The sequence below is a fragment of the Pyxicephalus adspersus genome, chromosome 2 (assembly GCF_032062135.1).
Source record: "Pyxicephalus adspersus chromosome 2, UCB_Pads_2.0, whole genome shotgun sequence".
Taxonomy (NCBI): domain Eukaryota; kingdom Metazoa; phylum Chordata; class Amphibia; order Anura; family Pyxicephalidae; genus Pyxicephalus; species Pyxicephalus adspersus.
Genome location: NC_092859.1, coordinates 45,618,552 through 45,642,743, shown reverse-complemented (window position 1 = coordinate 45,642,743; position 24,192 = coordinate 45,618,552). Strand labels below are relative to the sequence as shown.

General features: G+C 35.6%; 2 protein-coding genes across 49 annotated transcripts in view; both read left to right on the top strand.

Moving 5' to 3' along the window:
- LOC140323507 (protocadherin gamma-A4-like) overlaps positions 1 to 24,192 on the top strand; it is a 301,537-nt gene that overhangs the window by 244,994 nt on the left and 32,351 nt on the right. For 2 of the 48 annotated variants that reach the window (XM_072400634.1, XM_072400631.1), the window contains exon 1: positions 2,131 to 5,085. The exons of 42 other annotated variants lie outside the window; for them this stretch is intronic. In XM_072400634.1, coding sequence (XP_072256735.1) covers positions 2,689 to 5,085 — 2,397 coding nt within the window. In that variant the 5' untranslated portion in view covers positions 2,131 to 2,688. Of the gene's footprint in view, positions 1 to 2,130; positions 5,086 to 7,447; positions 7,470 to 14,507; positions 15,053 to 18,623; positions 21,169 to 24,192 lie in introns of those variants that run through there. 4 more of the 48 variants (XM_072400658.1, XM_072400655.1, XM_072400665.1 and 1 more) reach the window with 3 other exon arrangements.
- On the top strand, positions 7,474 to 9,198 carry LOC140324847 (protocadherin gamma-C5-like; the record flags this gene model as incomplete). The annotated part of the gene is made up of 1 exon (XM_072402974.1): positions 7,474 to 9,198. A coding segment is annotated over one exon (1,725 nt), but the record flags the coding sequence as incomplete, so codon positions are not given.

Here is a 24,192-nt window from a genome sequence, read left to right as displayed (position 1 = left end):
TGATGTCATCAGAACTGCACAGAAACGTAGTTAGGTTGTAACCCCTGAACACCAACACCAATAAATGGTTGTGGGGTGGGGGGGTATTGCTTCTACTGAGGTCACTACTGTAGGGCAGTGTTATAGTAGGTGCCACTGACACCAGTGTTGGGGACTATTATTGCTGTAACTGACAAGGTATTCATTTGAGTACTTTTGCTGTATGACAATTCCCAGAATCCTCTTAGTGGGCATGGCTGTAGTAGTGCGTCACCTCCATACAGGCTTGTTTTAAAGGGGGATACAATGCTAATGCTGGGGTAAGAGGAAAGGCATTCTAAGATGGAGCTTCCTGAAAGGTTGTCCCTGCTAACTGTATGTCTTCCCTGATGTTATCACACTACTTATGAACATTGCCTTTTAATGTAGATTGAAAAATTGAAAAAAATAGCACATTATAAATGGCCCTCTTTTCATTTGGATACCGCTTTCCTAAATCAGGAACACAAAGCAAAATCACTAAGGCAGGAAACTCACACTTAAAAGGTGCAATTTTTTGGGGGGATCTCACTCTAAACATCACAGACTGTTTTGGTGCACAAATCTCTTCACCCTGTCACATAAATGAAAGTAGTATATAATAATAAATCTGTAAAATTCATTGGATTTTCATGGATAAAAATCCCTTTTATTTAAAAAGTGTTTTGCATATTTTAATATTTTATAAACTTATTCATAATATAATATTTGGAGGCTAGGACAGTTCTTTGTTGGAAAAAAAACTATAAATGCTGTCTAAAGTATATACAAAGTATTGCAAAGATACTCCTACTTGTAACCTGAAATAATCATTTCAGAATGTAGAGAACCTATAGACCAAATCATTATGGAGGGGAGTCTGATTATTACATGATATCGCAATAGTTATGCCATAGTAAATATGTGTAGTACTTTTAATTCAAATAATGTAAAACATAGTATGTAGACTTCTGAGTAGTGTTGCTGTTCAGATTCAAACAGATTTCATAGTTCAGTTCAGTTCTAAAAGATTGTCAAGTTACCAGTCAATGGGAATGCTGATTGTTTACCTTGACAATGGGTTTACAAGCCATTATTTATATTAGTTAACAGGAGTTGTAAACATATTGTTTATTTGCACAGGGGACTGTGGCTGTCTGCTGTGTCCATTAAAGAACCACATGTGTTCTTTATCTTTTCAACCAAGTGGTTGGCAAAGTAAACTACAGTATTCATATCTGAATTTTTGCCATCAGTTGACCTAATGAACCTCAAACTGAAAGTGTTCACGCAAAACAACTTCTAAATGAACCTCAAACTGAAAGTGTTCACGCAATACAACTTCTGAATGTTCTTTAAAGATGATAGTCCATGATAGTAGGAGAGGCCTCTGACATAACTTCCACCACTTTTCCCTACTTATCTCTTCTTTGAATGGTGACATGATAATTTAAATAGCATAGGTAAGATTATTGGTACATAAGTAATATATTTAAAGTTTAAATGGAATTTAAAAATATAAAATAAAAGACTGTATTTTTGTAATTTTATGTAAACCAACTTGCCATGGGCCTTCATTACCCTTAACTTCAGCGGAGAGTATGCTTCTAATTCTGATGATAGCCATGGAGCAATAGATCTAGTAAACACTGTGCTAGACCATAGCCAATGATAATGCAGTTTATTTTGAGATGGAAGTCAAGGACAGAGGTGTGTAGTAAATACTGGGAGGGGGAATGTCCCTTCAAAAATGATAGGAATGTGCAATTATTCTTTAATTCTGTAAAGAACCACTGTCAATTATGTTACTGTACTTATGCTTTCCTGGTGCACCATCCAGCATGCTGATCTTGTTTGTGTCCATATGGTATACATGATCATAAATATTTATGTACTTGCAAAATAGTGTGTATTTCTACACAAAATTATTTTTATAACGGGAATCAAGGTGCTTCTATACTCTACATATAAATAAAGATGTGTGACCTTGGTATTTAGATAGCATGCTGCAATTACCTTCTGCAAAAGAAATAAATCATAACCAATAAGTATATTTTTATAACATTTTGTACCAAAAGATAAATTGGAATTGCAATTTTGGGTGGTCACTCTCTGTTTTTCTCACTCTCCTTTCATACACCCCAAGTCTGTCTATTTAGCATTACTCTAGCCATTTGTTTATTCTACAATACAGAAAAACCTTTAAGGATCAGCATTCGCTATGTCGTCCTTATGACCATTAGGCATGCTTGGGAATTTTGGTAAGGAAATCTTAGCCTTTTGGTCTATGAAACAATCTATGAAAAAAGCTTTAACTTATTACAGTGTACATAAAGTCAGATGTAAAATACTGGAACATTGTGCACTATACAGATCTCAAACTACATTGCATTTAACTGTTTTTTTCACAATGAACCAGAAGAGGGCAGGCTTGTCATCCAGTAATGTTTTAAGCTGCACTTATGAATCTGCTCATTGCAGCCACACACTTCCCTCCCCCTGGCTCAGTGATTCACCCTCCCATCTCCTCACTCACACACAAAGAGCTGCTGCTCATTTATATACCCAGAGTATGATTCCAGGGCAGGAGAATTGCTTTTACTTAACAATAATCTAATCTTCACCCACAATTACATTTGGATTACAAAAAGGATGTATATTTTGTACAATCTTACTGAAAGGATCTAAGATATGGACTACCAAAATTCTCTCAAGGCGTGGAAATGGCAAGTAGCTTTTTGCTTTCTCCTTTGTAGCTGGGGCTGGGTTTCTGGGCAGCTTCATTATACTATTGCAGAGGAATCAGATCCAGGGACTTTAGTTGGGAATGCAGCTCGGGATCTTGGGTTAAACTTGGCAGATATTAATAAACGAAGATTGAGTTTGGGATCCGGTGGAAGCAGCAGATTTTTTGCTATTGACTACAGAACTGGAACACTGACTATAGAGGAGAGGATTGATAGAGAAAGCCTTTGTGGATTGAGCTCCAGTTGTTTGCTGCATTTGGAGATTGTAGCTGAGAACCCTTCGGAGTTATTCAATTTGGAAATAGAGGTTGAAGATGTTAATGACAATAGTCCTATTTTTTTAATTAATGACCAGATACTCAAGATTACAGAGCTAGTAACAAGTCCTGGTGTTCATTTTCCATTACAAATTGCTCAAGACCTAGATATAAGTACTAATGGTGTTCGTCAATATAAATTGAATCCAAATCCATATTTTTCTTTATTCCAAACCAGTCGCAATGATGGAATGTTGATTGCAGAATTGGTGCTGGAAAAGACTCTTGATAGAGAGGAGCTTTCGGAGCACACGCTTTACCTCACTGCTATTGATGGAGGAGAACCTCCCAGATCTGGATCCACTGAGATAAATGTTATTGTTTTAGATATTAATGACAATGCACCAGTGTTTGATCAGCCACGTTATAAAACCAATGTCATGGAAAATGTTCCACTAGGGACAGTCATTATCAAGCCAAATGCTACAGATCTAGATGAGGGTGCAAACGGAGAAATGGTGTATTCTTTTGATCATTATACATCAGATGCTGCAAAAAAAGTATTTGACATAAATCTACATACTGGGGAAATATTCGTAAAAGGACCTGTCGATTTTGAAGAATCAAAATCATTTGAATTATTTGTGAAAGCGGCAGACAGAGGATCACCTAAATTAGAAGGAAGGTGTGTAATCAAAGTTGAAGTAGAAGATGTAAATGATAACACTCCAGAAATTATTTTTACCTCTAAAAATAATGGAGTACCTGAAAATGCCGCATTAGAGACTGTTGTTGGGTTTATCACAGTCAGAGACAGGGATTCTGGTAAAAATGGGGAAGTCAAGCTTATATTGCCACCAGATTTACCTTTCAAATGCCAGCCAATCTCAAACCGTTATGCGTTGGTAACCAGCAGACATCTGGACAGGGAGAAAGTCTCACAATATACTATTACACTGATCGCTTCTGATCTGGGCTCTCCATCTTTAAGCAGTCAGGCTACAATCATCATTAATATTTCTGATGTTAATGATAATCCTCCAGCATTTCTACAGTCTGCTTACAATGCCTTCATATCAGAAAACAATGAGCCTGGCAGACTGTTGTGTTCAGTATCTGCTGGAGATCCAGATGAGGGAGATAATGCAAAGCTCATTTATTCCATAGTGGAGAGTCACATAGATGGATCTCCGGTCTCTTCATTTGTCTACATTAACTCAGACACTGGTAATATTTATGCCCAGCGCTCCTTTGATTATGAACAATTCCAAGTTTTACAGATCACAGCTAGAGTGGAAGATTGCGGATCCCCAAAGTTGTCTTCCAATGTTTCAGTCTTCATATTTATGAAGGATACAAATGACAATTTTCCCTCCATATTATACCCAGAGAACTCAGGGGAAGTCATCAACCAAGAGACCATTCCCAGATCTGCATCTGCTGGCTATTTAGTCAGTAAAGTATCTGCGGTAGATCTGGATTCTGGGCACAATGCCTGGCTCACCTATAGTCTGGTTCAGTCTGGCAGCCCAGCTTTGTTTCACATCTCTGAATATACCGGAGAAGTTAGAACTCTGCGAGGATTACAGGAGACGGATAACACAGAACATCGACTTGTCATTACAGTCAGTGATCATGGGGAGCCATCACTGACCTCTACAGTCACTATGATTGTAAATATAATGGAGAATATTGCTCTGGAAATCCCCAAATCTCATGATTTTCTTACTAATGATAAATCCACAACAGACATGACTTTGTATCTTATTATTTCCTTGTCAGCAATCAGTTTAGTCTTTATTGTAACTTCCGTAATATTAATTGTTAGGTGCTTTAGAAAGAACTATGACAGTAGCTGTGGGCCTTGTTTCTCAAACAAACCACTTTCTACATCCTATTTGGATCAGTATAAACCAACACTTTACCTGAACACAGATGGGACCCTAAAATACATGGAAGTGAGAATGGCTCCTCCAGAACCCCCACAGCAATGCAACCCAGCTTGTTTTATTCCCCAGTTAAATGGAACAATCATGACCCCCAAAAACATTGCAGAGTCAGATTGGCCTAATGATCCCATCCAGGTGAGCTAATACTAATATCTATGTGTTTTTTGTTTAAATGTTCATTTCTTACAATTTTTATTTACTTATTTACATATTTGTACTACATAAGCACTATAATTCTAGATTTCAGTTTGAATAGTATATGGTCAGCAAATATTGACGTTTTGATTAAAGATTGTGTCATAAATACATGATTATGTATAAAATGCCCTTTCTATTACTGTATTTGTTAAGTTGAACTATAAATGTGAGTTTAAACTATATCATCAGTATGACTGTATTCAACTGAATCATGAGGGTACTTTGTAAAGTGTTACTCTTTCTGTCATGTGTTTATTGTAGTAGCATGCTGTACCCAAGTAAGTTTGAATTCTGTTATATATGTAGACTATTCAACTATATAGACCTGAGACCACTAAATAGGAGGTTCCACGATCTGAAAAAAAAAAAAGCCTTTGGATCCTCCCCACATACTCCTTCCCATTTTTTCTAAATCTCTACTTTATGCATTTATTGTTTACCAGTTTCACTATTTGCAGCTGATATATACAGTTTTTAGATTTTTGCAGTAGGGCAGAGTTGTTAATTAACATTCAAGCAAAGGGTTGATTGTTTAGGAAACATTGTATTTTGTTGTGTTTTAACTGGATATAAAACAGTGATATTTAGTGGGCTGCAGTTCTAGCTGATTAGTGTCAGGTGTGCCATGAAAGTGCTATGCATGTAGGGCTTTCATTTTATTCAGTCTGCAGGTTATAGTTTAACCTCCCGACCGTTAAGCCCGACCTTCGTACGGGCTAAAAAAAGTTGCTCTTTTCGTTAAGCCCGAGATTTTCCGTACATTAAAATCCCCACTTTTATATCTACTAGACCCCTATTCGGACATATTTCTGTAAGTTACAGGTCTACAATTTAAAAAAAAAAATTTCATGAAAACCTGTAACACTTTTGGTACAGAAATCTAGACCTCAGTGTAACGCCCAGGTGGTTAAAAACTGCTGGCCTAGCTTATTATTTTTATTACCAGTATATCCTATCTTATCTGTCCCATCTTATCTTTAAGTGACATAATAAAAAATGTGGTTTTAGGGTTGGCAAAAATTAGCATTTTAATGAATGAAAATCCTGGCAAACACAATATTCCTGGCCAAGCAATATTAGGTAAAAATGTAATATTTCAGTGTTAGTGAGAATTGTAATCATTTTGCAAAACCAGCGCAGTTCATATACTGTAGATCCTGCATATTAAGGATACTTATCTCAATGAACGTCAGCATCTGGTGCTTTAAATGGGGTCCAAAAATCACCAGCATAGTGTCAACAGACATTGGACTATTCTACTCAGTTCTAATCAGGTCATGTTGTATAAGAGTTAAGGTCTAGAGGTTAGATCACCTGACATTTGTTACATATCTTACACTCTCTGTGTAATCAAACTCTTAATAGCTTAGCAGGAAGTTGATGCTTGCTACAACTGATCTTTTCAGTAATTTTTTAATGCCACCTTTCCCAGAATTGTGTAGACATCAGTGTTCCAATATAGGGCAACATGTATATGAAACCAAGAATTCTGAAGTCTTTTCACTAGAATCCCTGAAAGAAGAAGCTATTGTGTTGTTCAACTTGCCAAGAGTTACACATAGCTAAAATAAAACTCTTTTGTGCAGACAAATGCTTTAAATGGTATAGGAATCAATTGTATAGTGACTTGTAAAGGTAGGTATAATTTTAACATGAAAAATACATTATAACAATGCATAAAAATGTTTAAGGATCACTTCATAAACTTTTATGAAATCAATGTAAACCATAACCGTGAGTTCATTCTTTGTATACATACTGGATTATAATAAGATAACATGCAATATTAGTCTTTTGCAAAGCGTATATGTATTTCCACAGTGTTTTAGTGCCTCTTTAATTCACAATAAATTCTCTAAAAGTACTTTATCCTATCAAAGGCGGCATTTCTAACCAACAGGAAACATACAGTGTATGTGTTGTATAATCAACCTTACTAAATATATCCTTTAAATATTTTGCTCCAGTTTCAAGAATCATGCTGAGTAATATTTTAATGTAATCCAACTACTTACCAGAAGAGGGCAGGCTTGTCATCTAGTAAGGAAAAAGGTCATACTATTGAATCAGCTCCTTTTAGCTATACTCTCTCCTCCCCCTGGCTCAGTGATTCACCCTCCCATCTCATCTCTCACACACAAAGAAGAGCTGCTTCGTCCATGAGAACCCTCTAGATCATTCCAATGTGGGAAATTGCTGCTTTGTCCTCTGGAATCATCTAATTTCCAACCACTTTGGATTACAGAAAGGATGTATTTTTTATTTTCCACAAGAAGGATTTAAGATATGGACTACCTAAGCTTTCCCAATGCTGTAAAATGGCAAGTAGCTTTTTCATTTCTCCTTTGTAGCTGGGGCTGGGTCTCTGGGCAGCTCCGTTATTCGGTTACAGAGGAGTCAGATCCAGGGACCATTGTAGGTAATATTGCTCAGGGTTTGGGCTTAAACCTGGGTGATATTAATAGAAGAAGCCTAAGTCTGGGATCCGGAGAAAGCAGGAATCTTTTTGCTGTAGATCATATATATGGAGCATTATCTGTGAATGAGAGGATTGATAGAGAGAGCTTGTGTGGATCAAGCAGCAGCTGTTTGCTGCATTTAGAGGTTGTAGTTGAAAATCCTTCAGAACTGTTCAGCCTGGAAATAGAGGTTTTAGATATAAATGATAATACTCCATTTTTCTCAAACACCAATCAAGTAATAAAAATTACAGAACTGGTAACAATTCCTGGAGTACGATTTCAGTTAGAGCTTGCAAAGGATTTTGATGTAGGTAAGAATGGTATTAGACAGTACCAGTTAAATTCAAATCCATATTTTTCCTTACTAACTAAGAATCGTAAGGATGGAAGCCCTATTGCAGAATTGGTATTGGATAAAAGTTTAGACCGAGAGGAAAATGCAGAACACACGTTGATCCTTACTGCCATAGATGGTGGAGATCAACCAAGATCAGGATCAACACAAATATCTGTTATTGTCTTAGATATTAATGATAATCCACCGGTGTTTGATCAGGCAAGCTATAAAATTAGTGTTTTAGAAAATATACCTTTAAAAACAGTTATTTTAAAGCTAAATGGCACAGATCTGGATGAGGGTACAAACAGAGAAATTGTATATTCATTTGATTATCATACACTGGATTCTACAAGAAAAATATTTGACATAAATGAATATACAGGTGAAGTGTTTGTTAAAGGAACTGTAAATTTTGAAGATTCTGATTTTTATGAGCTATTTATAAAAGCAGAAGATCAAGGTTCTCCTAAACTAGAGGGGCACTGTGTTATTCATGTGGATGTGCAAGATGTTAATGATAACACTCCAGAAATTATATATACATCAAAAAATTCTTGCGTGCCTGAAAATGCCCCTTTAGGGACTGTTGTTGGTTTTATTACAGTTAAAGACAGGGATTCTGGTAAAAATGGAGAAGTAAATTTAAAAATATCATCAGATTTACCATTTAAATACCAGCCCATGTCAAACCGTTATGCACTGGTTACCAGTGGACATCTGGACAGGGAGAAAGTCTCACAATATACTATTACACTGATCGCTTCTGATCTGGGCTCTCCACCTTTAAGCAGTCAGGCTACAATCTTCATTAATATTTCTGATGTTAATGATAATACTCCAGCATTTCTACAGTCTGCTTACAATGCCTTCATATCAGAAAACAATGAGCCTGGCAGACTGTTGTGTTCAGTATCTGCTGGAGATCCCGATGAGGGAGATAATGCAAAGCTCATTTATTCCATAGTTGAAAGTCACATAGATGGATCTCCGGTCTCTTCATTTGTCTACATTAACTCGACACTGGTAATATTTATGCCCAGCGTTCCTTTGATTATGAACAATTCCAAGTTCTACAGATCACAGCTAGAGTGGAAGATTGTGGATCCCCAAAGCTGTTTTCCAATGTTTCAGTCTTCTTATTTATTCAGGATACAAATGACAACTATCCCTCTATATTATACCCAGAGAACTCAGGGGAAGTCATCACACAAGAGACCATTCCTAGATCTGCATCTGCTGGCTATTTAGTCAGTAAAGTATCTGCGGTGGATCTGGATTCTGGGCACAATGCCTGGCTCACCTATAGTCTGGTTCAGTCTGGCAGCCCAGCTTTGTTTCACATCTCTGAATATAGCGGAGAAGTCAGAACTCTGCGAGGATTACAGGAGACGGATAACACAGAACATCGACTTGTCATTACAGTCAGTGATCATGGGGAGCCATCACTGTCCTCTACAGTCACTCTGATTGTAAATATAATGGAGAATATTGCTCAGGAAACCCCCAAATCTCAAGATTTTCTTACAAATTCCAAATCTGAATCAGATATGACCTTGTATCTCATCATTTCTCTTGTAGCCATCAGTCTGGTCTCTGTAGTTACATTTATTATATTAATTGTGAGGTGCCTCAGAAGGGATCATTACAGCAGTGGTTGTGGATCTTGCTTCCCAAACAAACCACATTCCAGTAATTATTTGGACCATTACAAGCCCACTCTATATTTGAATACAGATGGAACACTAAAATACATGGAAGTAAGAATGGCTCCAACAGACCCACCAGGACCTTGTTACACACCTTGTTTTCCACTGGCAACCAACACTGCAGATTGTACATTAACAAAAACAGTCACTCCGTTAAATTCAGCTCTAATGGACCCACAGGGTAACCAATCCAGTTCAAGCTTGATAAATGAAATAAGCCAGGTAGGCAACATAATATTTATAGTCTGACGTCAGAATTCTTTATGTTACACATATCACACTATCACACTATGTTGTTACCTAAAATGTATATAAACCGTGCTGAAATGTTTATTTTTAGTTTGCTTCAATGGTTGTCATACCTTTAGGAAGTGTGATTAATACAAAAACCAGTGTAACATTACCTAAATAATATATATAACTATTCATATATTCGGGGTATAAAATAGATGTTGTATAGTTGTCCATCTGCAAAGGTTTACCACTTTGTGGGTCATAAACCTATAAAAAGGTTGTAACAAATTAAATATTGATTCCTGATCTGCATTGTTATCTAAATGTATCTAAAAGTATCTATAGATAACAGGTATGACAACTAGGATATTTAGGAGTCATGCATAGTTGTCTTCACCCTCCTCATTATGTTTTCTTAAAGCAGAAATAGTAAGGCGTTTATTTTAAATGCGCCCTGGTATTTTTGAAAATGTCTAAAGCTTAAAAACTAATCTGTTGTGGAAAATAAAATAAATACATTTTTTTGGCTTCTGCTTATACCTTTTAGGATAGGGTGATGCTAATCACCTTCAAACAAGATCCCAGGTGATGTCAAATAGCCTAAACCTTACAAGAACTCACTCTTGTGTTGCTATGTTTTCTTGCAACAGTCAGCTGGGATCTTGTTGGTAGGATGATGATGTCATCCTCTGCTGTAAAATATCAGGGGGAAAGGTAGGTATAATATGTATGTTTACCTCTACAGGTTTTTTTTACATTTTAGAAGGCTTTATACATAGAGGGAGCAGAATTTAAGCAATCCCTTTCTTTATAACAAGCCCTGAAAGTTGGTTGTCAAATGCAAACTCTTATCAGTTACTGTACATGTTACCTGATGAAAGTACGGTGGTGCCCTAACTAATAAAAAGAGTTGTTCAACCACTAAATGAACACAAGTCTTGTTTGTACAGCTCAGCTTGAATCCACTTACTAGGTTGTTTATTTGGTGAGCTAACTTGTTAATACATGGCTTAGAATTTTATTTTATTTATATTAATATGTGCCCTTTCATAATGAACATATTCTGATGATGGTTTTACTGCTGCAAAATATTCAACAAATATACAAAATATTAAAAAATAAAGAGATTCTAGCTTAAGATACCTATTGTTTTGTTCATTGCTCATTAAATCTTCCCTAGTTTTGTAAACTACAAACTGATTAAAAATCCATATTTTAAGTGGGTTTTGTATTTATTGTAATAAATTATAGTTATTAAAGCATCTTACATTTATCAAACAGTTCTCTATTTATAGGATGGAATTATTGACCTCGTCTTTAATGAAGTAAAAGTTAAATGTTATGCTGAACTCCACATATGTTAAAAATACTTTTTAAACATATAAGGTTAATTAAAATCTTTCTTTATATAAACCTTTAACTAATATTACTCTGGTTGACCCATATACTGCACATTTAATACTCCAGGAAAACCACTATACATGGTGTATATATATATATATTTATATATATATATATATATATATATATATATATATATATATATATATATATATATATATATATATATAATTTTTATGGATTTTTTTCTGCTGCCAGTTTTAGAATCATTCTGATTGAATAGTGAATTATTATTATCAGCTTTGTGCAGTAATCAGAATAATTACAGTGAAAACAGTAAAGCTGAGCCAATAAAAAGACAAAAAGTAGAAAAATGCTCTTACATACCGTCAGTGTCACAAGAATGGCAGAGGATAATTACTATTTTTGGCAGTTAAAAAGAATAAATAGGTATGTATTTTAACCAGTTAATCATGTTTAACTGGCATTGCATGGTTGTGTTTGTCAGGTGCTAGTAAGTTCTGGGACTTAGGTCAAGGATGTTGCTCCTAAGTGGTAGGCATTGATGGAATTGTCTTTTAATAGGAACATCAAGTCATTGTCAAGGCAATACTTTGACCCCTGTGAGTTAAAATAAAGAACTGTACCTGCAAATGTTAATCCTATACATTACTTAGCATACACTTAAGTGTGTAGTAAGTACCAAGTTAAGGCTGTACAAATTATTGTTCTGGTCACAAAAGCAGATGGACCAACCTTTCAATACATTTTTCATTTAATGGAAAACCAGTGAATGTATGAGAGAAAAATAAGGTGAGTTTGTTAACATTCTGGCTGTTAGCATGATCTGTTGGTTAAACAGATATTTAATGCCTGATGTATATATTTTATAATTATGATTTTTGGCTTTGTAAATTCACATATACATTATGGCAATAGACATTTTACTTTAGCATTAAATATACAGTCAGGTATATACAATTTTATTGGAAGTGATCATCTTAAGTAGCTTAATTTAATGTATGATTGTGGAAGGCTAAATACTGTCTGATGTCATTTCATGGAGTTAGTTTTATTGGATGTAAGTCTATCAATTTATAAACAGTTTAATTTATTTTGTTGTGCACAGAGTTTACATATAATAATAAACCTTTATAATAAATAAAATCACATAGGGTACATGTAACAGTACTCTGTGAGTCTTTTTGAAGTAATCCACTAATAGAAACCAAAGAAGTATCAGATCTTTATTACAGAGTCTATGCTCTTTTGGAACTAAAATTAGGACAACAGCATACATACCCAATTTTATATTATGTAATTTTACTGTGTTTAATAAGAATGGCAGTACAAAGATTTTCATGCTTTTGAAGATTTCTTTTTAACAAATACATATCTATCATACTACACATCTATCTATCTATCTATCTATCTATCTATCTATCTATCTGTCTATCTATCTTCTGAAGATGGTTTTACAGTATTTTAAACTTTTTTGGTAAACACACCGTGTCAAGTTACTATCAGCATTAACTGCAATATTCAAATATGGCCAGAGGAGGGAGTTATTGTCATCTATTCAAGCATTTGAGCCATACCAGAGAATCGATTTAGACTTGCTGTGCTCTCCTCCCCCTGGCTCAGTGATTCACCCTCCCATCTCCTTCCTCACACACAAAGAAGAGCTACGTCTGCCTAGAGATCCCTTTGGATGCTTTTACCGCAACAACAGAAGATTCTTTTAACAAAATGCTTCCTCTTTAACACATATGGATTATAAAGAAGGATGTGCATTTTATTAAATCACACAATAAGGGTTTAAGATATGGACTGGCAAATCATCCCTATTGCTTGGAAATGGCAAGTAGTTTTCTATCTTCTCCTTTGTAGCTGGGGCTGGGTCTCTGGGCAGCTTCGCTATTCTATTGCAGAGGAGTCCGATCTGGGAACTGTTGTTGGGAATGTAGGTTTGGATCTGGGAATAAATCCAGGAGATGTTGGTAAACGAAGCTTAACTTTGGGATCTGAAGGAGGAAGCAGATATTTTACTATTGACCAGAGAAATGGAGCTTTGACTGTTCGTGAAAGGATTGATAGGGAAAGCCTGTGTGGATCCAGCTCCAGCTGTTTGCTACAATTAGAAACTGTAGCTGCAAATCCTGTGGAGCTTTTTAATTTAGAAATTGAGATTTTTGATATAAATGATAATTCTCCCAGTTTTTCCACCACCAATGAAATAGTGAAAATTACAGAAGTGTTTGCCTTCCCCGGTGCTCGTTTTCCACTCGAGATAGCCAATGATCTTGATGTAGGTATTAACAGTGTAAATAATTACCGACTAAACCCAAATGCATATTTTTCATTGTCTGTTACCCATCGCATAGATGGAACTCTCATTGCAGAGCTAGTCCTGGAAAAACCCTTAGACAGAGAAGAGAAATCTGAACATGAGCTTGTCCTCACGGCCACTGATGGAGGAGAACCTCCCAGGTCAGGATCTACTAAGATAACCATTATTGTACTAGATATTAATGACAATGCTCCAGTGTTTAATCAGTCACGTTATAAGATCACTTTGCAAGAAAATATTCCTCTAAAAACAGTTGTTATGAAAATGAATGCAACTGATTTGGATGAAGGCATAAATGGTGAGATAATATACACATTTGATCACCATACTTTGAATTCTGCAAAACAAATATTTGATTTAAATTCTCAAAATGGTGAAATATTTATTAAGGGACAAGTGGATTTTGAGGAGACCAAATTTTATGAATTGTCTGTTAAAGCAGCAGACAAAGGAACACCTAAATTAGAAGGACGATGCATTGTACAAGTGGAAGTACAAGATGTGAATGATAATATACCAGAAATTATTTTTACATCTAAAAATAATGAAGTGCCTGAAAATGCCCAACTAGGAACTGTTGTTGGGTTTATCACAGTCAGAGACAGGGATTCCGGTAAAAACGGGGAAGTTAAATTAGAAATATCACCTAAATTACCCTTTGAATATCAGCCCATGTCAAATCGTTACACACTGGTCACTAGTAAACATCTGGACAGGGAGAAAGTCTCACAATATACTATTACACTGATGGCTTCTGATTTGGGCTCTCCACCTTTAAGCAGTCAGGCTACAATCATCATTAATATTTCTGATGTTAATGATAATCCTCCAGCATTTCTACAGTCTGCTTACAATGCCTTCATATCAGAAAACAATGAGCCTGGCAGACTGTTGTGTTCAGTATCTGCTGGAGATCCAGATGCGAGGATTACAGGAGACGGATAACACAGAACATCGACTTGTCATTACAGTCAGTGATCATGGGGAGCCATCACTGTCCTCTACAGTCACTCTGATTGTAAATATAATGGAGAATATTGCTCAGGAAAGCCCCAAATCTCATGATTTTCTTACTAATGGTAAATCCACAACAGACATGACTTTGTATCTTATTATTTCCTTAGCAGCAATCAGTTTAGTCTTTCTTACTACTTTTACAATATTACTTGTAAGATGCCTTAAGAGGAATTATTACAGTAGCTGTGGATCTTGTTTCTCCAATAAACCTCTTTCTACATCCTATTTGGATCAGTATAAACCAACACTTTACCTGAACACAGATGGAACTTTAAAATACATGGAAGTGAGGATGGCTCCACCAGAACCCCCAGGATCTTGTTATCCAGTTTGTTTTCCTCCTGGTACTGGAAGTGATATGACCTTAAGGAATCAATTAAATAATTCACAGTTAAAAGATGTGAATAGTGTACATGATACTTCTAACATGAGCCTTTTGACTGACCCAAGTCAGGTGAGAAATAAAAATCAAAGTCATTATTTTACTAAATGATGTGATGGGCATATTTATAAGGTGCTCTTCTATGTACTCAGTTCACCTATTTTTTGTGTTTGCAGAGGAGTACAGGTTTTATTATGAAAACATATCTGAAGGGCACATTCATATATGAAGTGGAGCCTAGATATTAGAGTGGCACTTCCTTGTGAGAATGTTTTATTTGTCATTGCTTTTGTGCGCCATAGGAGGTGTGATCCAAAAGTTTCCAGGAAAGATACTGTCCTGCTTCCATAGAACATGTTTTGCAGTGCCACTGCTTGATGTCACCTCCAGTATCAAAAGGGAAAAAGTCTACAAGTTATTGTTATCATGGAAAGCCATGTTTGTTTACATTGTGTATTTTTTGGAAGTTATGTTTAAGCGGTTTTGTTTTTGGCGGTAGCGTGTGAAATTGTGTTTCAAACTGGGAAACACAGCAGCAAGACCCACCATATGGTAAAACAAACTATGGGGATGAAGGTATAGGTCACATTCAACCTAAAAACATCATCGTTGTTGCTCAAGGGAAAAAGATTTGAGATGGTAGATGAAATTAAAAGGATAGCACAGGACACATTAAAGGAAATTAAAGAAAACAGGTGTTTCCAAGCATTAAAATGGTTTTGGGACTGTTGGCTTGCACCCTGTAACCTAAAGTGACAATCAGAAACTCCAATTATTTGAACAAGATAACTAATTGTCACATTTGAAAGGGGTCTATGCAACCGTATTATTTAAATTGCAGTGATGATTGCCAATTTTAAAAATTAGTGATTGTGACAAATCTGGCCAAAATGGCATTGTTTAAAACAAATGCCATTAATCTTCACTGTCATCTATGACATTCATTATTATACTAAATATGATATTTTTTAATGTACCTTTATTGACTATACATGAAACATTTTTACTGAAGGATATATGACCAAAAGGTATGCTTACTTTGGATGCTCTATTCTCTGAAAAAAGACTCAAGTTTCTAGAAGTGGTTGTATGCAATGGACTGATTTGAACATCTATAGGGAAAGTATGAAGATCTGAAGATATTTGTTAACAGACATGGAGTTGTGTTAGATAAACATGTGAAGCATGCTTTCAGATACATTTCACTTCCAATGAGATCTGTTTGATACATCTCTTAGATCATTAAGAAAATATTGTCCGGTGCCTCCTTGTGACATGTGACGTGTGTTGTATATAAAAAATTCATAATCAAACTGAAACGTTTGCGGCTAAATGTTCTTGAAATTATAGATACAGTTCTCACTGTGGGCTTGAAGAGAGCAGGTTTTTTCACAAGCCATGCTGTCAAGTAGCAGTGCATGTGCTGTAATTCATTTTTATCTTCACCATCACGCTGCAAATTGCTGTCATAGGGTAATTGTGTTACCTGTAATTATATATTTGCTTGGGAATGTAAGCATCAGGTTTGTAGTCCTGCAATTTCAAATATAAGAATATACAGTATTTCCATTCATATTTTCTGGTAAATCTTTATGACAATGTTCAGGAAGCAGCATCTGCTGCCCCCTGCTGGTGGGGCATGCCATAGGATATGGGCAGGACACTTGTACACACAAAATAGAAGTGTTGTGTGGAAAATAGGAGACTTGTCAGGGTATTATAGCATTGCTTTAGTAGTCTTCGAAAACACCTGTGCTGCATTTTGTTATATATTACATGTTTTGTAGTAATGTATTTGTACTCTGTACTATATTTGTATTGTGCATTTGCATTATTTTTTAAACAAATCAGAGAAAGGTATTTCAGTACCTGCAAGGAGCATGTACAGCTGTGCAACACTGAAGAGTTGACATTTTAGAGACAGTGGCTTCCATCTCATCAGTTTGGATTAATTAATATGAATTATATCTCATATATTTGAACAAGCATTCTGGCATAGAAAGACAGTACACTTGGTCAGCATTTTCCACACAAATATTATGGATAATACCAGTGTTATTACTCTAAGCAAAAACGTTGGTTTGTGACCAGAACATGTGTTGGAAAATGTCACCCTGACCATACTAGGGGGTCATTTCTTTTGTGTCATTTAATGGAAATTTGGTAGTTAAATTAATTTGTTTCAGTCTCCCCTTGGTGATAATGGAGCACGGAGAAATTCTTGCAATATCTTATGCCATTCTGGTTTCTAGTAAGTCTAACTGTAGACTTACAGAGCATGAAATTGTAAAGACCCAACAAGGGTTAATGGAGGAATTCTCTTACAAGTAACAACTCTCTCTTATTTGGCTTAAGAACTATATCTGTATAGATTACTTGCTCCTTTGCTGTAAATAAAAGAAAAGAAAAAATGAAAATCTTGTTTTCTTTTGGAATATAGCTATAATATCCCTATATAATATAATATAATATAGGGATTATATGCTGTAGTGTTTTGATACCTTTTGGTGAATGTAAAGAATATGGAGAAACCAATGGTTTCCCCAAACAGGGTTTGATGGGGTGCACTAATTCTGTTGTAGAACTTCCGTCGTAACTAGGTCCTACACTAAAAGTGTCGCCTCAATGAGGTAACTCTGCTGTTTGCTTTAAAATCTCTGAAAGGAAAAGTAGACTTTGCTGTATATATGCCTAAGATTGTTTATGTCTACAGCAGTAATACAATCATTTTTGAGAACCACCATTGCACAGTCTGTAGCCCAGACTCCCAATAATAAAGTATGACAAAGCCAAGCTACCAAAACAAACTGGTAGTTCAAGGACTGACCACCCATTTTAAGCATTAATACTTATTGCAAATGGTACCTTGTCTATATTTACCTTTACCTATTCCTTGCATCTCCATTGTAAAAGTTTTCCAATTCCTAGATAGAGGTCAACTCGAAGCTGCTGGATTTTAATAATTATTTAATTCTCAGTGTGAACCTCCATTTAACACATAATTCCTATATTTATGAAAAGTATTTCCCACGGGGGGCATAAGAAAACTATACATATACTATCTTGTGGGTTTGGTACTAGGTTGTCTGATAGTTAAAAGACCTGGTTTTTGGAAGGCTATGTTCTTGGTTAAGTCAACACAAACTCATTATTAAAATACATGACATGGAATATTGTCTTTGGGGTGACATTTACAAGTTTACACTGTAGGTCCCATTAGAAGACATTTGTGTATTCAGTAGGACTCATGCACAAATATATACAGTAGATCATGTAAAGTACATGAAGAACATGTTGTATATCACGCATGGACCATAAGGTATATGCATTATATAAGATTTTTGCTAGCATTACAGTATAAATGCAAAAATAAAAATACACATTGATTTTTTTTTTTAAATCAGTTCTAACTGTGGTTGGTAGTTGTTAGAATATCTGTATTTTAAAGGCTAAAATATTGGTGATCCTGTCTGGCAGAGGCTATAAATATAAAATTCTTGTTGAGCTGCAATTGTTTGGCTTGGCCAGAAGAGGGCAAAGCTGCTAGTCAGTCAACTGCCTTACTACAAAACATCATCATTTACTCTCCTCCCTCTGTCTCAGTCGCCCTCCTACCTTTCCAGAAACAGGAATCATAGCTGCTGTGCTTATAAAATCCTCAGGATGATTTGCACATTTGATATGGATTTATCTGTAGCTGTAATTCGCAGGATTTATTTTGCCTTTGGATTATAACATATGTGGGATTTCATGAAATTTAAGTTATGGACTTCCACATCTTTAAGCCTTGGGAAAGGCAAGTACTGTCTTTACTGTTCCTTTGTAGCTGGGGCTGGGTCTCAGGGCAGCTTCAGTATTCTATTGTTGAAGAGACGGAACCTGGGACATACATAGGTAATGTAGCTCAGGACCTAAAAATAAACCTTGCAGATGTATCTAGGCGGAGGATGAGACTGGGTTCAGAAGTGGGCTCAAGATATTTCACAATAAACCAGGAAAATGGAGTGTTGGCTGTTAAAGAAAGGGTGGACAGAGAAACCCTTTGTGGATCTGGGGTAAGCTGCTCATTGACTCTAGAAATTATTGTTGAACAGCCTTTGGAACTTTATAGTATGGAGGTAGAAGTTTTTGATATAAATGACCATTTTCCAAGCTTCTCATCCCTTGGGCAAACTTTTAAAATTTTTGAATTTTTAGCAAATCCTGGCATTCGTTTTCCTTTGGAGATTGCACAGGATCCAGATACAGGCAGTAACGGTGTGTCTCAATATTTACTTAGTGCCAGCCAATACTTTTCCTTATCAGTAAACAAAAGAAAAGATGGAACTATTATTCCTGAACTAATTATTGAAAAGTCATTGGATAGAGAGGAGACGGCAAGCCATACACTTTTAATAACTGCAGTTGATGGTGGTAAACCTCCCAAATCTGGTACATCTCAGATTACTGTAATTGTTATGGATAGCAATGACAACGCACCTATTTTTGACCACACAACGTATAAAGTGTCCTTACAGGAAAATACACCACCAAAAACAATTATTTTAAAATTGAATGCAACAGACTTGGATGAAGGACCTAATGGAGAAGTGGAGTATTTTTTCGATTACCACACACTGGAGTCTATAAAACAAATATTTGACCTAAACCATCTAACTGGAGAACTATCTGTCAAGGGTGTTGTAGACTTTGAAGAAGCTGATTTTTATGAAATATCTGTAAGAGCAAAAGACAAAGGAGATTTGGAAAGCCGTTGTATAGTAGTGATTGAAATAGAAGACATTAACGACAATTCTCCGGAGATCTCTTTAACTTCCCTGGTAAATTCTGTATCGGAAAATGCAGCAATAGGAACAGCTGTAGGGTTTCTTAGTGTAAAAGACAAGGATTCCGGAAAAAATGGTGAAGTGACTTTGGAATTAAAACCTAACCTCCCATTTATAATAAAACAATTTAATAACAGATATGCAATAGTAACAGATGGACCTCTTGATAGAGAGAAAAAAGCACTGTATACTCTTAATTTGATTGCAACAGATCAGGGTTTTCCCCCTTTACACACCCAGACCACAATTATGTTACATGTTTTTGATGTTAATGATAATCCACCTACCTTTTCTCAAACTCAATTTAATGCTTTTATCAAAGAAAATAATGACCCTGGAAGTTTTTTGTGCACTGTATCTGCATTTGATCTTGATGAAGGGTTAAACTCTCAGTTGACTTATTCAGTCCTTGAAACGCAAATAGGTGGAACATCTGCATCCTCATTAGTATACATTGATGCCAACAACGGCAACATATATGCCCAACGTTCCTTTGATTATGAACATACTCAGGTTTTGCAAATTTCGGTTAAAGTAGAAGATTCTGGTTCTCCAAAACTTTCTTCTACTACAAACATATTTATCTTTGTTTCGGATACAAATGATAATGCTCCACAAATAATATACCCTGAATTTTCCAGGGACTATGTTTCTCAGCAGAGGATCACAAAGTTTGCTTCTTCTGGTATATTGGTTGCAAAAGTATCTGCAGTTGATGCAGACTCAGGTCATAATGCTTGGCTGTTTTTTAACGTACAAGACTCTACAGATCCATCATTATTTCAAATATCTGCTCATACAGGAGAAATAAGAACCTTACGGGAATTCCAGGAGGGTGACCAGTTGGAGCAAAGACTTGGTATTACAGTGAGAGATCATGGAGAGCCCCCTTTGTCCTCCACTATCACTATCCTTCTTACTGTGGAGGACAAAGATCCAAAAGTGAACCATCAGTCTCATACTTTTCATTCTAACACATCCAACAAGACTAACATGAACTTGTACTTGATCATTTCTTTGGTGGCAGTTAGTTTAGTTTCCCTTATTACTTTCATTCTTCTGTTTGTAAGATGTATAAGGAAAAATTCATATTACAATGGTTACTGGTGCTGTACTGGAAGACCTCAGCCCAAATATTATTCTGAACCATATAAACCAACACTTCACGTGAATGCAGATGGTACATTAAAGTACATGGAGGTTCGGATGGAGCCTACTGATCAAAGATTTAAAACATGTTTACCACCAACAGATAAAAATGATTTTACCTTCCTCGGGACTCTAAATGTCCCACAGATGAAGACTGTGGTTAGTGAGGAAGAGGCTTTCATTGGCATAAATGGGTTAAATGACCCCAATCAGGTGAGGATTTTTTTTGCGTGTACATTATTATGCATACCAGTAGTACTTTGGATAAATACTTACCATACACTTTATGGCTTACTTTATAATTACTTGTGTCTCCCTCCATTGGGGATCTCAGATCCTAATGTTTTATTTAATATTAGTTTATGACAGCAGCGTTGGGGAAGCTTAAAGAAATCATATAATAGAAGCAATTAGTGACTTTTTTACATAAACTAAATTGCAGATAACATAAGTAATTATATCAAGATAAAATACAATGATGCAAGTTTGTGAAAACTTGCCAAAACACATTGGAGCTGTTTGCCAGATATCTGGGTACCAGGTTAAAAAAACAGCTGGTTGTTTCTTGAAGCTTTTTTTTCCCACCCGGGATTCATAAATCAATGTATCTATTTTCAGTATGCTAATATTTTGCAGGCACTGTAGTAAAAGCAAGATTTCACAGTTGCACTGAATTTCTAGGTTATATGATTAGTATTAATATTATTACTAATATTTATTCTGTAGTAGATTTCACAACTAACATTATTACAAAACATGTACCTTGGTTTTTGTGTGCTGGTATTATATTCTTATTATATTCTTTTATATATAAAATCTCCAAAGTGATCTCAGTAAGAAGCACTTGTGGAAACCTGTTCACATATGTGAAAAATGAAGTATTGGAATTCAAATGTTTGCCTTTATGTGGGCAGAGGCAGTGGATCCATGTAATTATTTCTTAATAACAGCCCCACTGTAGGTTTACAGCCTCTATGTCAATGAGATGCCATCTGTCATTTTGCTTGTTCAGATTAAAATAGAAATACTCTGATTATATACGTATATGGGGTGCTTTTATTTTGGATCTTAATAGAAAATGTATTGCAGTACAGGGTATAATCTGTAAGATGGTCTGATTTTATTGTGGAAAGCTAACCAATAAGCTGGTAGCTTGGCAAAATATACTGGAAAGGTAAAATATCTGGAAACACAAGTCATTGTTACCATTAAATGATAAAAGACACAAAGTGTAATGCAATATACTATGTCTACATATCTCCCTCCCAGAATAGCTACAAAATAGACAATTGATTATGAGGGCATTATGGCCCTTATGTATGAAAAACCTACACTGTGTAATAGTTTTTGACACAATAAACAAAATAAGGAGTTGTATGAGTTCTTATTTTGGAGACTGCACACCACTTTTACCATACAGTTCTAACAGTACTATGAACATAGTAAAGATGACAATAACAAACAATACATATACAGTGTAATCAAAGAGCAATGCTAAAGACATTTTTGTTTTTCCTTGTGGCAGGATAAGGATGTACTAGCATGGTGTTTCTATTTTGATGGATTCTGCTCTATCTTCTCTACTTTTATCATGCTCATCTTTGAACCTGGTACTACTGCATCTCTATTTAAATTCTTTTATTCTATTCTATTTTAAATATCTTTTCAGGGAATTTGATACGAGTGTGTGATATGGACACAGGTTTACTTACACAATTTACATTATAGTGGCAGAGGCCCAGTGTGTTTTTGGGTAAAACTGCTGCCTTGCAGTGCAGTGGTCGCCGACCAGGTTGTGTGTCTTCTCTTTTATTTATCATTCTGTGGTTTTAGGATCTGTTCTTCTATAATCCAAAATGACAGTGGTTGCTTGAATTATAACTCCAAGCACTCTGGACAGAAAGGACAAAAGTTTAACCACTTTCAGGTTTTTATAGTATTCATGGACTGCTGTCTTTATTTGAAGATGTTCACCTTTCTCCTGTTTCAAAGACTTCCATGAAAATATAGAATTCATTTTAATTCCTCTCTCAATAACGGTGGTCACCAGGGCAATTAGGGAGGGTTAATCTCCTCAAACGACAAGGACGCCAATAAAGTCCTGATCGGAGGTTTCATCTTTCACTTTAGCTATAATTTTACCTTATTGGTATTTCACCACCCTAAAATGAAAAAAAAAATGTTCATTTTGTATATACAATCTGTTAGGGTTTGAAGCCTCAGGATTTTTCGTTGTACATTTGTACATTTATGAAAACGATCTTTACATTCTGTCCTGTGTATTATAGGGACATTATAAGGAAATAAATAAGGGTAATACAGGATAACAGTCTACAGAGAACAAGGTAACAAAATCTAACAATGTTTTTGTTGCTGTCTGTCAAGATGATAACCCATCTCTGCCATTGTGTGTGCGTGTATATATATTTACATATATACACACATATTTGTATATATCTATATATATATATATATATATATATATTTATATATATAGGTGCTCTGGGGATAGGAAATTAAAGAAGAATTTCCCCAGATGAAACAGAAAAAAAAACCTGGAAGAAAATATAACTCTTCCCTACTGTATCCCAAAACAAAAAAAATTATTAGGCGGAGTTGTACTTTAATAGCTGATTTATCAGATATTGTGTACAAATGTGCTGAAAGTAAAATATCTTATGCCTGATAAGTCCAAGATAGAATTTATAATTTTCTGCGTATAATAATTATTCCAGGTAATAATAGCAGTAATATCAATGTGATCATATTACAGACAACTAGAATGTAAACTTTAGAGAAGCATGGTGTAAATGGCTGATAACTCTTTGTACAGCACTGTTGTATAGATTTGAAAACAAAATATTTAAGCATGGAGTTCCCTCTTTGATTTTGCTTTGTTACTTTTCTGTGTATTTTGTGTAGAAGATGCAGTGCTGTAGTTGATTGAGGTTACAATTTCCTGTCCTGCACTGGAGGTCAGCAGAAAACTATGCTTAGGGAGACACTTAGTGGTGGACAAATGTCTCTTGTGTGCCCAGAAAAAGAATTGCATCTAATGTGTTGTCAGGAGAAATATTTGTCTGTAACATGAGAGCCAATTAATGACCACACTTCACAGGAAGAACATTTCAATGTTTACAATGACTACAAAGGCCAAACATAAAGTAGAATCTATAAATCCCCAGCATACAACCCCAGTGTAACACCCGTCAGGTCAGGAGTGCTATCTCGAAGGTC